At 36.0% G+C, this 15,468-nt stretch overlaps 3 protein-coding genes across 5 annotated transcripts; 1 reads left to right on the forward strand and 2 right to left on the reverse strand.

Annotated features, from left to right (window-relative positions):
• The first annotated feature begins 5,163 nt into the window (after nt 1-5,163).
• LOC141832674 (calmodulin-binding protein 25-like) lies at nt 5,164-5,876 on the forward strand. The gene has a single exon (XM_074720133.1). The coding sequence runs from the start codon at nt 5,218-5,220 to the stop codon at nt 5,716-5,718; it is 501 nt and encodes a 166-aa protein (XP_074576234.1). The 5' UTR covers nt 5,164-5,217; the 3' UTR covers nt 5,719-5,876.
• A 1,521-nt stretch (nt 5,877-7,397) lies between these two features.
• On the reverse strand, nt 7,398-10,865 carry LOC141831590 (UDP-rhamnose/UDP-galactose transporter 6-like). Of its 3 annotated transcripts, none has more exons than XM_074718980.1 (6): nt 10,616-10,865; nt 9,178-9,390; nt 8,756-8,940; nt 8,485-8,685; nt 8,092-8,253; nt 7,398-7,980 (listed from the first exon to the last, which is right to left on the reverse strand). In XM_074718980.1, the coding sequence occupies exons 2-6, from the start codon at nt 9,305-9,307 to the stop codon at nt 7,648-7,650; spliced, it is 1,011 nt and encodes a 336-aa protein (XP_074575081.1). In that variant the 5' UTR covers nt 9,308-9,390; nt 10,616-10,865; the 3' UTR covers nt 7,398-7,647. The 3 variants fall into 3 exon arrangements, with proteins under 3 accessions (XP_074575081.1, XP_074575082.1, XP_074575083.1); XM_074718981.1 differs by having other exon boundaries at nt 10,590-10,865; XM_074718982.1 differs by lacking the exon at nt 10,616-10,865 and adding an exon at nt 10,199-10,217.
• An 896-nt stretch (nt 10,866-11,761) lies between these two features.
• On the reverse strand, nt 11,762-15,148 carry LOC141831644 (ubiquitin-conjugating enzyme E2-17 kDa-like). The gene is made up of 5 exons (XM_074719046.1): nt 15,045-15,148; nt 14,860-14,939; nt 14,171-14,298; nt 12,360-12,464; nt 11,762-12,124 (listed from the first exon to the last, which is right to left on the reverse strand). Exons 2-5 carry the CDS (start codon nt 14,927-14,929, stop codon nt 11,981-11,983), a joined length of 447 nt encoding a protein of 148 aa, XP_074575147.1. The 5' UTR covers nt 14,930-14,939; nt 15,045-15,148; the 3' UTR covers nt 11,762-11,980.
• Nucleotides 15,149-15,468: the final 320 nt, after the last annotated feature.

Below are 15,468 nucleotides of genomic sequence, written 5' to 3' on the forward strand. Positions count from 1 at the left end.
ACATTTAAGTTTGGTCCACCCAAATTGGAACTTTGATTCAACTTAGTAATTGCTGAAGTGCACATTATCAAGCGAAGCTGTTGTTGAAGGAGTGATCACTAAAAGAGATGTCCCTCGGTGAGGAAAGGAAGAGGTGTACCTTTTGGTTTTCTATATTTTTCTCCATTCGCTCTTTTTTTTTTACTTTTTCTTCGAGGTCTAACTTGAGTGTCAAATGGGCCTTCTCACGGTTCACCTAGATCCCCTTCTAAATCCTTTCTTGAGTCTTTTCAAATCTTTATTTGGACCTTCTTGCTACTCGGCATTTAAAAGTTGACCTAAAGTAAGTCTATTACAGATCGAACTGAAGGAAGTCGATCTATTGAACCCCAACTTGAAGGAAGCCCTACTCGGCATTCTAAAAAAGTGACCTAAAGGAAGTCGATCAATTGAAGATCGACTTGAAGGAAGCCCGACCTAAAGATAGTCGATCTATTGGAAACCGACCTGATTTGTATCTAGTCGGTCAAAAATATATGATCATGATTACTTTACTAAGTCATCCCATTTCTTGATCTAGGACCGGATCAATATATTTCACAACTTAAAATTTATAGGTGAGTTTCATGCAAAGGGGTTGCTTAAACTTTGTTTGTTGTTTGGTATTTACTCTTCAAAGATAATTTGTCTTATTTAATATTTCAAAGATTTTTAAAAAAATCTATGGGTATTGTTATGGGTTAGTACGTCTAGGTTAAGAAAGTCAAGCAAGATCTGATCCAAGTGGCAGCGACATGATAGAGGTAAGGCCTGATCTCGTAGCCAACTGGCTTAATTCGGTGCCCAACCTCATGGCTAGCTCAATTCATTACCTAGTTCAGTTTGATGCCCCGAATTCTCAGCTCAAGCTCTCCCCTTTAGCTAAGTGGTCGATCTCCAATTCGACCTCCTGATCAACTACCCGAGCTCTTCCCTCTAGCTTAGTAGTCAATCTCCGACTCGACCTCCTAGTCAACTGCCTGAACTCTCCACTCTAGCTCAGTGGTCGATCTCTGACTCAACCCTTGGTCAACTGCCCAAGCTCTCCCCTCTAGCTCAATGGCTGATCTCTGATTCAACATTCTGGTCAACCGCGTAAGCTCTCACCTCTAGCTCGGTTGCTAATCTCCGACTCACCCCCATGGTCAACCGACTCCGTAACTTACTCGATGCCTTACTCGCTTACCGAACTGCCATCAGACTGACACACAAGATAGTGAAATAGGTAATGGTAGATCACTTGCTCCCCTAAAACAGTATGGTCTTGTACCATATAGGCATGAGCGATAGTACACTTAACTACTGCAGTGACATAATATTCTCCTTACCTTCAATGTGACATCCTCTAATCGCTGATGAAATGTTTCCTCTGATGACTCCATATAATGACCCCGCTTCTCGGGGGCGTAGGTACGTGGACATATAATGAACACTCTCATTCTCTAACATTTTTTGTTCTTCTTTCTTTCCATCTCCGGTTTGCGGTCGACTTGATCGTCGGAGCGGTTAAGTCAGGACACCCCTGGCCTTCATTCTCACCCTCCTTCTCTTTGCAGCTTGACAGGAGCTCTACTGTTTGCGAGTCTTGCGTGACTTCACCATCATCAACCGGTCACTCTTCTGTAGGTGATCTCAAGCAGGAACAAATGTAAAGAAATATGTTGGTCGTGTCGAGTCTTAGAGATTGTATCGAATGACAACTCTAGATAGAGAAAAAAACTAGACCTACAAAAATGTCAAAATAGATTAAATCGGATTAGACCCAACTTAAGTTTAGTTAATCCATTCTTGTGGCATGTTTGATCAAACTTGACCTGGTCTATCATTGCTTATGTTAGGCATGACTCATGAAAGACCGAGCGAAGCTTGACTACTTAGCTAAGGCATGACACCCAATTGAGTTATGTATAGGTAGATCATGCTCCCAGGACATAATTGAGTTGGTTACAACGGAGCATAGTTGCTGAAGTGGGCAAGAGTTGAATCTCGGTGAAACTAAAGCAATGTCCTCCTCTATCGTGGCCAACTGCAATTTCCTGATTTACCTCCTTACAGATGGTCATGGAACCGATCATGTGGAGCTGCTGGGGTAGCGGATTCCACCTTTTGCTGAAATATATAGGTAGACCAAATTTGCCTATTTATTTTTTTAATATATAATATTTAAAAATACTTTAAAACTGAAAAAATAAAAATATAGAGTTACATTTATAATTTTTATAAAATATTTTAAATAGTTTTAATTTTCTAAAAATAATTATATATATATATATATATATTGACAGTATTCGGGATATATATATATGCTAGGCATGTGGGATGTGTCCGACCAAGACTCTATCGAACTGGACATGGCATGTTGCATTGACATTTCTTTTATAAATAAATGCTTTTATATTAATTAAAAAGAGATGTAAAATGTTTATCTTAAAAAATTTATTATATCTGGATGTTCAAAATTATATATATATATATAATTTATAATTTTCACATAAATATCTTTTATATTCATCTTCTCCCTCTAAAAAATAGTTTTATTCTTAATCATTCACATATGATGAATGATACATGTCAGAGTCGGATTTCTCTATATTATATTATTGAAAATTTTAATAAAGCATACATCATAACTATATATATATATGACATAAAATGATAATCCCAGTATAAGAAGTCTAATACGACCATGTCGGGAAGCGCATACGGCGGTCAATCCAGATGCCCAGCAATTGATCATATATGACATAAAATGTCATATATAAGAAGTCTAATACACTGTATATAAACAAATTGTTACCTAAACTAATCAATGAAAATCATCTTAATTCTGTAACCTTGCAAACAATCTGATCATATAAAGACAGTTGTTTGTTAGCCCATGTTCTCCAACAAATTAACTAAACAAAAAATTTAACCTTAACCATCGCTGTTAAAACATTACTGTCAATCTAAATATCTTTTATTAAATAATAATCCTATAAAATTATCAAAATGCAGATAACATGTGACACTTTATTTTATCCAATCGTCAACAATATATCTTATGTTGACTTTTATATCAATAAAAAGACATCTCACTTATTTATAAAATAACATAATTATCCTTCAATATTATTAATCTCTCATCTAAATTTTGAACGGATCCAAGATACATTGTAACAAATTTAAAATTATAATTACTATAATTATATGACAGCATAGTTATAGCAACTGTAGCTATTGAATTTTTTTTAAAAAAAGTCAAATGGGCATTTCTTTTAATTAAAATTATTTAGATCGTCAAAAGAGATTTTAAATGATATTTTTAAAGTTTGAAATTTGGCCATTATGGGATGTATCCTATAATTAGTTGTAGATAATTAAATGAAATTTGATTTTATATTTATATATTGCAAAATTTATAATTTAACATTTATGTTGTAGTAACTATGAAATCTTAATTGTTATAACTAAGTAGCAACTATGAAATCATAATTGCTACGACTTTACAACTATGTACAAGTACAGTTGTAGTAGTTATGGTTTAATAGTTACTATACAGAGTGAATGTTTACATTTAAAGTTTGAAAGATCATAATTTTTGACTTGGCTAACTATGAGATACATAATATATTGAATTGAAACTCGTTCAAAAATCTATAACATCAATTTTTAAATTTAAAAAATATCATTTAAAGTTTATTGAGAAGCTCCAAATAATTTTAATAAAAAGAATATCCTTTTAATTTTTATTTAAATTTTTTTATAATATAATAATTATAATTTTATAATTGTTATAATGTAATTTAGAATAGGGATGGGAGATGAATGATATAGAAAATTATATTATTTTATAAGGATGAGACGTCAGACGGTTGGGAAAAAAAATGAGGCTTTTTTTTTACTTTTTGCCCTATTAATTTCGCAGTCTTCTCGAGTGCGTTTCAAAAGTTTCGGGACGTAACTGAATTAATTACGGTGGAACAGACTTACAAAAGAGCGTAAAAATTCAAATCTCAACGAAGTTGAGTAATACCGTCCTTCATCATGGACAACTATAATTTTTAAATTTATTTCAACGATCCTTCATCATGGTTAATTATAATTTTTTAATTTATTTTATCATACATGATCATGGAATCCATCGTGTGAGATCGTTATAATAATAAATTTTATTTTATTTTATTTATTATTATTATTTTTTGTAAAGAGTGCGTCTCAAGAGAACTTAACACGTGGACCTACAGCTGACCTCAACACGACCTCGTGCGTGGGCCCGAGATGAGAGGAGCACTAGTCACGCTAGCACGTGTCAGAAGGCCGCACCCGATTAGCAGGGTCCCTTCGACCGCCCTCGACCGGGCGCTGTCAGTCTCTCTCTCATCGACGCCCAAGCGGCCAAGCCGCAGCGCCGTCCTTCGGACCCGCCACGCACGTGACGCGGCATGATGGATTCGCCACATTTTTCACAAGAAAAAATTACACGCCGTTCAATCTTTAATCCGCACGGATCTCGATGCGAATAAACCGGATTAAATGTTCCGGTCCAGTGGGAACCGAATCGACCGCTCCCGCGCCGCACCCGACAAGACGCAGGCTACACGTGGCCGAGGCGACGTGTTTTGCCAGTTCGCTTCCACCGCCTTCCTTCTTCTCCACATGAGCCTTCTTAAATTTCACCTAAATATTTCATTTTGCTTCCCATAATATCAAAAATATAATTTATATCCTTAGACTTGTGAAATCAATCGCATGTCCATTGAGTCGAACTTTTTTTTTTTACATTTGTTCTTAATTTATTAATGTCTGTAAACAAAGAATGAAATACGTTATTAAATTTAAATTTAACTTAATTCACTTAACAGTCCTGTTTAAAATTAATATTTCTTAATTTTAATAATAAATTATAAATTATATTGAGTAAATTTTATATTATTGTAATGAATAATAGGGCATTTTTTATTTAAAAAAATGTAATTATGATTTGTGGGTTTAGTTGACAAAGAATCAAATAAGTTTTATGGGAAGAAAATTAAAAAAGGGGCAGAATGATTATTTTGAAAGAACTGGGGGTCAAGTGAAATTTTGCTCTTAATACGCCGACCACCACCGATGCCGTCTCTATATGTGCTGCTTCGGCTTCCGCACACTGCGTGTTCGATCAAATGCTTAAAAGAGAAGACTGAAAAAATTCGAGAAAAAGAGGAACAGAAGCAGAAGATGGAGAACAGCTCCGTCCTCGATCCATGGAGGCACCGCCCTCACGGCATCTCCGGCGGCGGCGACTGCGCCGGTCTCCTCTCCGAATCCTTCTCAGCCGTCTCCGCCGCCTCCGTCCGCTCGCCGGAGTCCATGTCCTCGTTCCAGCCTCCCCGCCGCGACCCTTCCAGCGGCCGCATCGCCAGGAAGCGCAAGTCCCGGGCCTGCAAGCGCTCGCCCACCACCTACATAGCCGCCAGCCCGGCCCACTTCCGCGAGCTGGTCCAGCGCGTCACCGGAAACAGGTCGGCCGAAGAGATGAATCAGCCGCCGCCGCCGCCGCCGCCGGCAGCATCAGCGGGCAGCCGGGCTATTCCGGCGCTCGACTGGTTGTCGGCGTACGACCGGGCCGGCTTATTTCAGCCGGCGGCGTTTGGGTCGGATCCGGCTCTTGCGGAGTTCGACCCGTTGCTTTTGGCGGCATCGGGTTTTCCTGCACTGGACTCGTGGCAAGTTATGTGAGGGACGATGAAGCAGGTGGGCTGCTAACCGCCGTCCGATGGAGATCGGACGGCTCTAGGGACTGGCAGCTCATGTTGGAGAGCTGCATATTTTTCTTTTCTTTAGTTCTATTTATTATTATTTTTATTTTTGCTGAAGTGGTGGTTTTATTAGAAATACTTTTGCTGGATTTCTAATCTTTTTTTAGAGCCTTGTGCGATATTTTTCTTTGTGAAGTCATGAGACGAGATCACAACCACAACGTCCTGCTAATTTTTTTTTAAAAAAAAGAAATAAACGTTATTAATGCTTTTCCAAGGGACAAAAATATTAAAGATAACTAATAAAAAACAATGAAATATTTTCAATACTGATAAAAACAATATTATTATATTAATCATATTTAATCGATGAAATATGACTTGGAGGTTCGAGCTTGAACTCAGAAGTGAACAAGGAAAGAGTGATATGGGGGACCGGACACAGACAACAAGTATAAAACAATTGACGGTTTGATGGTGCATTACAAGTAAAGCCCTAGGTAATAGGATAGCACGTGGACTCCGTAGGAGAATTTGACTCATATTTTTTGGCTTGTTTTATGAACATAGGTATTCACCAATTCGATGGTATTAAAAAATGATGTTGACTCGATCATGCGAGCTAAACACTCTAGTTAATATTGATGTATTATTTGGGCGAAGGGAAACTCTTGATTCTAATGAATAGGCAATCATAGAATCTGTCACTCTAAATGTTATATTCAACTAATTAATATTTATTAACAATATTTATAAATAATATTTGTGAACGATATTGATGAATAATACTTCTCAATCATATTCATAAATAAAATTCTTATCAATATATTAAATAAAAAAATTAAAATAAATAAATAAATTTATATAATCAAACTCACTAACTAATTAAATAAATTTAAAATATAAAAATTTTAAAAATTTTTAGATTGAAAATTTAATAACATCCAAATGAATCAAATTTAAACTAATTAAACTCAAGCCAAACTTAAACAAGATCAAGCTCATAAAAAAACTCAAATCAAAATCAAACAATCATTTTAAAAACTTAATTCATTTTAGACTTGATTTAATTACCTTGTCAAACAAATTTGAATATCATAAAGCTTGACATGTTTACAACCCTTAAGCTCACTAAAATGCTGAAAAGACATTGGGTTCAAGATTGGCCAAAATTAAATAGTCAAAATTAGATGTATTATTTCGCAAGATAGCTTGCTTAACAAGACTACAAGCCTCAAATGAAAATTCAAAATTAGAGAAGCATATGAGTGCAAACCAAGGTCTTTGATCACATGGAAGCAAGCATGTTCATTTTATAAGTCACAAGATGATCCTCGACTAATAAGTTTAACTTGACTAGCCAAGCTTCTTGCAATATAATAAAATAAATAGCAACCTAATCAACCTAGTACCAACTGATTCATCATCACCCATATCAAGTGAAACAATTGCAAATTTTGAATTTTGGTGCTAACATGTTAATATTAGAGATATGAAAAAGGAGCCCACCAAAGGCAAATGAGGGCTTTAGTGATCATGGAAAATGCCAAAGAAGAGAGAGATTTCAAGTATCAAAGCCTATACCCTACTGCGAGCAGGTGTTTGAAAGAATGAGAATATATTCGACACATATCTACCAGACTTAAAACTGTTCGTAGCTAAATATAATACATCCATCAAATTCAAGATCAGAAATGCAGCAGTCAATAAATTATAGCAGATCCCTTTTTGGTTGGAAATTAATACAAACCTTTAAACAAGTAACAAATTGTAGTGCCTCATCCAATCTTGAATTTGTCAACGTATGGAGGGAAAGAAACCACCAACTCTTCCCTGTTCTACTCAAGTTACAAGGGACACAAATGTGAAATCCATTAATTGAGGAGTGATACTCAAGCTATATTGAAGATTAAACTTTGTCATTGTGATCTCCAGATTCTGCTAGAAGACCAAGCTTTTGAGATTTATCGACAGGCAATGTGTAAGAAGGTCGTCGCTCTTTCCCACCTGGCTTTGATGATGCATTTCCATACCAGATCATTCCTAAAACGGCTAAGATCATTCCAAAGATCACGTGTAAATTGAGGCCTTCTCTTCCGAATAAGAAGAATCCCAAGACTAGGACTAGGATTGTCTTCATGTGTCCAATAACTTGGAAAGAGACGGCAGTGAACCGTCCTATGCAGATGAACTGACTGAGATTGGTTCCTACAGCAATGGTGCATGAGAGGACAATGAAGAACTGCAATATAAGAACAAAACAAGTGTTTACCCCTTATATTCATGTTTACTACAGGAGCAGTTCAAATATAACATATCAAAATGAAGTTGGGAAACTGCAGCATATACTCACAACAGAGGTTATATTGTAGTCAAAGGCGTCGACCCTTTTGTTTGTCAACCAATAATCAACAAAAGGGCCTAATATCAACAGTGATGCTGCCTGAAATGGAGCAGTATGTCCGAGGAGGTTGAATGATCCAAGTGAATATTTCTTTTGAAGAAAATGCACATACTGAAGATAGAAATTTGCGACTTAGTTATACCTTCAAATGAAGTACCTACTACTTAATATCAGCACTATAGAACAACCAGCTTGATGTAAATAAAGTGTAGTGGCTATACATCAAGTATAAAAAGTTATAACTTGAGGTCAATTACCCATAAAAGTGCAAGCATAAGCAAAATATCAGATGTCAATTATATTTAGGTGAAAATATATTGAGATATGTCCATATTTACTCACGTATTGTTGCAAAGCAGTGCTCCAAACTGCTACAATAGCAGCTATAAGCCCTCTCATATTGACACTCACATCGGTGACTGTACAGATGCCAACACCTAATAGAACCACCAGTATGCTCAGCTTTGTGGCCCTTGAGTAATGAATTTTGTCAAACGCGACTTCTAGAAGACATGATACTGGAATCATGCACAGCTTTGCAATCTGTCATTTAATTCCAAAATTACATCACTATATGAAATTCTATGATTTACTTACTGACACCAGAACAAACCTGATAAAAACCGACTGAATTCCACATCAGACTTATATTCATTCCAACAATAGATAAGTTTCCAAAAAGGACAAATTTCATAAGGTTGGATAAAGGCAAGTGAGAAGGCTGAATGTATCCGAGCCACCTAAATACAAGAGTAAGAAGTGTAGTTGTGGCAAAATGTAGGCCCGTCAATGTTGTGGCTGCAGCAGAAAACATATTACACCATATAAGAACTGACAATAAAAATAAAGGAATTTCTAAACTTTATCGTACTTCTGTGGTAAAATAACTACAATGAGAAAACATAAATTCTGGTATAATTTCTCCCTGAGAAAATTTAACTCTCTCCAAGAATCTCAACTCACCTTTAATATTAGCTAGAGAAAAAAGAATTGTATATCACCAGAATTATAAAAGTGAAACTCTTATAGGCATACCAAATGTAAAGCCATATTTTGCCATCAAGGCCTTATTGACCATGATAATTCCGACAGATGTAACTATATTGAACATCCATGCAGCTGCATCCAATGCTGCCTTCCTATCAGCTTTACTTGTAGATGCCATACTTTCTGCACGTGTACACTTCTTACTGCACTAGTCTTGAAATCTCCAGTTAATAATTAGCATTGGCAAACAAGAGCTCCTACCTAAGAAAACATCAGCAAAATTAAATAAGTTATCTTTATGAACTATCACAAAAATTCAAAAGGTAGTAGAGAGACTATATATGTATGGCTTTTACCCATTAAACTCAAATTTTAAAAATGTCATCCACCACAGTAACAAATTAGCAATTGACTAAAGTAACTGTATCAGAAAGTTCGCATGTATACCAGATATAGGATCACTTCAGAAAGTTATTTTCTTCTTCTAAGACCTTATCAAGAAAATAAACTTTATTCATTTTCTTCTGGATAAGTGATTTTATAATTTATAGAAAGTAGTCTGATCGCAATTGTAGAGAGAAAGCTACGGTTACCAATCTCTTATCCGTCTGTATTTTATGTATTGATCACAACATCTAAAAAAATGTGCAGATAAATATATCAAGGAATAGGTTCCCTTAATCAGCAACAAACACTCATTCATCAGATAAGATGAATTTAGTACCTAGTTATAGTTTTTTCTTATTGATAATTTTAGCTTGTTTGATATTAGAACACAACTGAAAGGAAAGAATTCTAGCCTCTAGCCCTCAGATATCAGCAACGCAGCAATATAATCTTTCTATTAAGTTATCAAGCAAATTAAAGCCCAAATGACCCAACCTTAGAATGTTATTTAACAATCAAGATGTATTCTCGTCTTGTTTTATTTTCCCTTTGCTTAAAGAAATAAAAAACAAATCCATGCATGCTCCTGTGACGGGAAATCCACGGAAGTAAATTTCACTTAACTATCCATGAAGATGAAGCAAAAGCCAATGAAATTTAGAAATTCCATCACGATACATACTATGGAAGGTCAGGGCTGTCTTCAAAATCTCGACAAAACCATTTTTTCCGAGATCTAAACAGAACGTCCCGTGTATCTCATCGGTTGCTCATCAATGGAAACCTAAACCCATTTCAAATCAAACTCATCGAACTCCCGAGCAAATGCCCACTGGCCAAGCATGTATAAGCAGAAACAAATGGAAAGACCGGCATCTAATCGGAGGGATACATGATCAAGCAATAGCACCAATGCAACAAACTCGATACCAAATCAAATAACGTTATCGATCAAAATCACTAGATCCGGCCAAGAAACATCAAAAACCCTAGCTCAGATAAACCACGCGATTGACCCTCGAACACGATCTAGCAATCAAACAAAACCACCAGGAAACATCAGACGAACACACCGAAGACAGCAGTAGATCCAACTCACTGGATCCGACAGGGGAAGATCCAGCGCTAGATGGAGCGGCTGCTGGATCCACACCGGGAGGAGGGAAGATCGTGAGACCGTCGCCCCGATCTCGATCTGGCCTGAGATGAGAGGAAGCTGCTGCTCTACTCTAGCTTTGGTTTCTTCTTCCTCGATTTTGTGGCGAGCAAGAAAACGTTCTAGCAAGCGGGGAACCAAGTGGAACAGAGTCGACGAGGACCAATTGAAGGAGCGAGAATTACAGGAATGCTAATCGGGCACCGGATCCATTTAAATCGGATTTAAATATTTATCCATTAAATATCACACGTATTATATGATTTTTGATAATCAGATAAATAATGTTAATGTAACAGCTTTACTGCAGTAATGTAACAGATTTATTGATAAATCCCAGTTAATCTTATTGATTATCTCTTAGATGATCAATCTGGTTCTATAGAAATTTTTCACCGACCACCCAGATAAATCAGAAAGTGCACGTAACGACCAATTCAGACGCCCAGCAATGTAACAACTTTACGTTAGAGAGAGAGGAGGAGGAGAGGCTCCAATTTGAATAATTTTTTTCTGTGTTTGCTCTTGAAAATTATTAGTAAAGAACTTCATGCAAAATGTTTTGACTTAAAATGAAGAAAAATGATAGACGGTATAAAATTGCAACATGAAATTCCAACATGATACATCATAGACCTAGATCCCATATGTGTACCATACTGAAATTTCATACTATATTTTATTTCTCTAAAATGAATTCTGAAAATTGGACAGGGGCCAGCACAACACGGTGTCCACTAATTAAAAGAATAAATTTTTAATTTACCATTTTCCAGTACGAGCGCCGCCAAGGTCTAAGTCAGCGTACGCAGTCAACGCGCATTGGGATTGGAGAGACCACGGATTCTTCAGGGTCAACGGTCAACTTGTGCCAGCAAGCGGCAATGTTATACACACTGCCATCCCTTTTCAAACGGAAGATAATCGAGGGCATAAATGCTAAGAGATCACTGTAATTCTTTGTTGGCAAATTACATCTGAGGATTTTCTTTTTTGTTTTAACCTTTGATTTCTAAAGCCTCTTCAAAAGTTGGTTTGCAATCCATGTTTAAACACTTGCAAAGCAATCACATGAAAGGCAAGCAAATGTTAACAAGGTAGCAAACTGAGTAATCATATACCAGAAACAGATGCTTACAAGTGAAAACTTAGAAACCATAAATCATGCTAATTTTCTTGACAGCCATTTAGTTGACCGACCGAGCGACACACATGTAGGATATTTTGATACTATGAACAATTAGTTCTTGTAAACAAATATACGATACCGCGAAGCCCCCCTCCATCTCTGATGCCAGCAGCAATCTTTTAGCCCATTGCGTACCTCTGGGTCCAGCTCCTAGCTGTGGTTTCATACTTGGTCCTGTCTGTCTTGTACATGTGAGCAATCTCAGGAACCAGCGGGTCGTCTGGGTTTGGATCAGTTAAGAGGGAACCAATGGACAGAAGAACCTGTAAAGTCGATAACCAAATAGTTCACATTAACTAATTGAGGAGACCAATAAAGCATTCATATTGCTAAGTTTAAGGTCGAGATGCCTTATTAGATGGATAGATGAACATGCTCAGTAAACGTCCCAATCAAACTTATGGACATCAATTCTATTACAGATTTAATGACGAACCGAGATGCTAAGAAAAAGTGTAGCTGCTATGATAAAACGGTTTGCGTAAATAAAAAGGTGACCTTGGAGATAGTTAATGCCGGACTCCATTGTTCTTTTAAGATGTCCAAGCAAATGCTTCCATTGCTGTTAATATTTGGATGAAAAACCTTTGTCCTGAAAGCAACCTGAAGGCAAACACACGATGCTTATTGATGCATTAACAAATGGAGAATCATCATGCACAAGTGAAGAACACATCTATATGAAGAAAAATACATTACAAGGACCATAGTAATTGCAGATAAGTGAAGCCACAAAATATAGCCAGACCAACCCTGGTTTCCCATACATAGTAATTGCAGGAGGAAAGAACCATCATTAAGTTTGAGTAATGCCATATATTATTTATCTTATATTTAATTATCACCAGTCTCTTCCTTTACAGAAATTTGTTCTTGATTCCAATGCTGTCATTTAGGTGAAGTCAAAAGTATTTCTAATCTTCTACCAGAAAAGTCCAAATTTCTAACTGAAACTTTGGAACGCTCAGTTTATCTTTAAAAAAAAAATCATAACGGTACAGAAATAGCCAATTGTTTCCAATTTTCTGACATCTGTCATAATAAAAAAAAATTCTTCTAATTTTGGAAAGTATCAAGAATTTTATGTGCAAAAAATAATTTTTACAATGGTGTGAATAAGTTGGCAACACATTTCTTCTTATTTTCAATTTTCAAATTCCTTTTCCTCGAAAACAGAAAAATTAAAATTACAAAATTGTGCACAAAGTAAACGTAAACATTACCTAATTGTCAAACTACTAAGTCCTTGTGAATCAACCTAACAACACCATTTATGGTAGCATTACTAAGGCAACCGTAGCATCCACTCACAAGTTACATCCACAATATTCTTTTGTTAAAATCATGTAGAACTAACTTCACACACCCCAATTCCATATGAAGAACCTAACAGGTACCTGCTATCAATTTCTAAATGCAATCTTCTTACTATACAATACATTTGGTGCAAAAACAAGCCAATTCAACTACTTGTGCAAACGATCAGGCAATAACGGACAACATTCAACTACTGGATGATATTGGATTGTCGATGATCAATGCATGTATATTCTAAATGGAACTTGTGTCATCCATCATTAACTCATTACAACTTGAGTTGAAATTCTCATTGAGGATGTCATTAATTCTTTGCCATTCACCTTGTTCTGAATATGAAATTGATTTAAGTTAAACACTAAATTTCCATTTGTTTAAACAGTCAATGTTGGTCCCCAGATAAAATAAAAAGGCTTGAGGGTTGCACTAGACTTGAACAAAGAAGTCAAAACTTATCTAAAAATTATAAACATGAGAGCCAACCCCAAATGGTTGGGATAAACATGCTTGACGATGTTGAGGATGAATGAATGAATTTCAATGGTTAATTAAGGAAAGGATGTCAGTTCCATAGCTTAGAAAGCTGTGGGATCATTTGCACAAGGTGCATAATGGAAGTCTAATCATAGTACAGATATGTGATGATACATAAAAGAACACACAATAGTGATTTAGATTTAGTTTGTCTTGTGTTCTTTCTCAACTCAATCGCACTTTTCAAGTATTTTTGAGAAAGAGCAATTATATGGTTTTTTGGAAAAAAGGCTTGTCGTAGAACTAAATATTGCACAGTTATTGTAACTATCTATCAGTTATCTCTCATTCTCTCCTTACTAATTAAATATCCTATGGATTCAAACTATGACTTTGGTGAGTTTATCTAAGCATGACTTTCAGGTGAAAAAGGACAATTCTTTAGAATGTTAGCCATAAATATATATTGAATGGAAAATGTGAAAAAAAAAATCTATGATTTTATTCAGAAACATTACCTTAGGTGGCTTAAAGGGATAATCTGGAGGGAAGTGGATGGTAATAAGAAAGACACCCCCTGCATATGGACTGTCTGGTGGACCCATTATCGTTGCTTGCCAATGGAACATGTCTTCAGCCACGGGGCCTGTTGTCAAAATTAGCATTTGAAACTTTGTACACAAATCAAGTTGTGATTTAAGAGACAAACAATTCCAAAGCTCCATAACTAATACATTCAACAAAGATTTGAAAGGTTCTTGCAAGTATGCAAGTCAAAACTTTGGAAGACTGCATCACTTTACTGGACAGTGAATTATAATACATTCTAGCCTTATCTCTACTGACTACTAACAAGTAGAGCTACCAAAACAAAGGTTTTATGACTTAACAGCACTTGTGCATACATAAACCACAAGAGAAACATCAATATTTCCTTGAAATACTCAACTTTGCAACCAAAGGAAATAATGGAAGCATCACTGGAAAACAGGGACAACCAGGAAATAGCAGACTTAAATCATTCACATGATCAGCGACATATAAACTTCAGCTAATTTTACAAGACGTTGAATATTTTAGCTATCGCTACTTTTTCCCGAAAGAAAACGTAATACGAAGCAGATCTAAAGCAAAAAAAAAAAAAAAACATCCATCATCCAAAGCTTAAAAAGAACGAAGAAAAGGCGACAGCAGAGATTGGAATCACCTGCGCTGCAAGAAGTAGGGGGATCCTTCTGCAGATCCTTCAGCTCCTTGATGATCCGCCTCGAAGCCATAGATGTTGACCTAATCATTGCAAAATCACACCAACAAAACTTAGATTGAAGAACGCGAAAACAGTTCCATCGACATAGAACTACACACGAACAAAGATGTGAAAGGATTTCTCACCCGCCTCTCTATGAAAGGATTGCTCTTCCCTCGCGTTGCTGCAACGTTGAAATGGCGAAGAGAAGAGGAAAGCAAGCGGAGCTGCGTGATTTTAACGCGAGTGCCCGACATATTAAATGGTCCGCCACCTTCTGGAACCATCTTAGGGAAATTATTTTAAAATTAACAAAAAGGCCAGAAAATAAGGCCAATTTTCTGGAATTTAAAGGTTTTTCAAAATTTCCTTTAAATTTTATTGATATCAAAATACTCTCAATTTTTATTTTACTGTAAGTAGAAACTTCATTTCCAAATTAGTGATTTAAATATTAAATCAATAAAAAGTAAAATAGATAATTCAGTCGTATTTAGGCTATTTTAATTTTGAAGGGCATTTTAAAAACTTGTAAATCATGAAAGGTGTTTTGGAAACTTTTTTAAACGA

This window comes from Curcuma longa, chromosome 7, assembly GCF_044706935.1.
Source record: "Curcuma longa cultivar G26 ecotype Majalengka, Jawa Barat chromosome 7, ITB_CL_G26_1.1, whole genome shotgun sequence".
NCBI lineage: Eukaryota > Viridiplantae > Streptophyta > Magnoliopsida > Zingiberales > Zingiberaceae > Curcuma > Curcuma longa.

Excerpts from the sequence above, each read along its gene's own strand:
- LOC141831644 (XM_074719046.1), bottom strand. The coding sequence starts at position 14,929 with ATGGCTTCGAGGCGGATCATCAAGGAGCTGAAGGATCTGCAGAAGGAT. Across the intron at positions 12,465-14,170 it reads ATCCCTTTAAGCCACCTAAG|GTTGCTTTCAGGACAAAGGT; the intron begins GTAATGTTTCTG and ends GTTTGCCTTCAG. Across the intron at positions 12,125-12,359 it reads CGGCATTAACTATCTCCAAG|GTTCTTCTGTCCATTGGTTC; the intron begins GTCACCTTTTTA and ends TCGACTTTACAG.
- LOC141831590 (XM_074718980.1), bottom strand. The coding sequence starts at position 9,307 with ATGGCATCTACAAGTAAAGCTGATAGGAAGGCAGCATTGGATGCAGCT. Across the intron at positions 8,254-8,484 it reads GCACTGCTTTGCAACAATAC|TATGTGCATTTTCTTCAAAA; the intron begins GTGAGTAAATAT and ends TTCTATCTTCAG. Across the intron at positions 7,981-8,091 it reads ACTACAATATAACCTCTGTT|TTCTTCATTGTCCTCTCATG; the intron begins GTGAGTATATGC and ends CTTATATTGCAG.
- LOC141832674 (XM_074720133.1), top strand. The coding sequence starts at position 5,218 with ATGGAGAACAGCTCCGTCCTCGATCCATGGAGGCACCGCCCTCACGGC.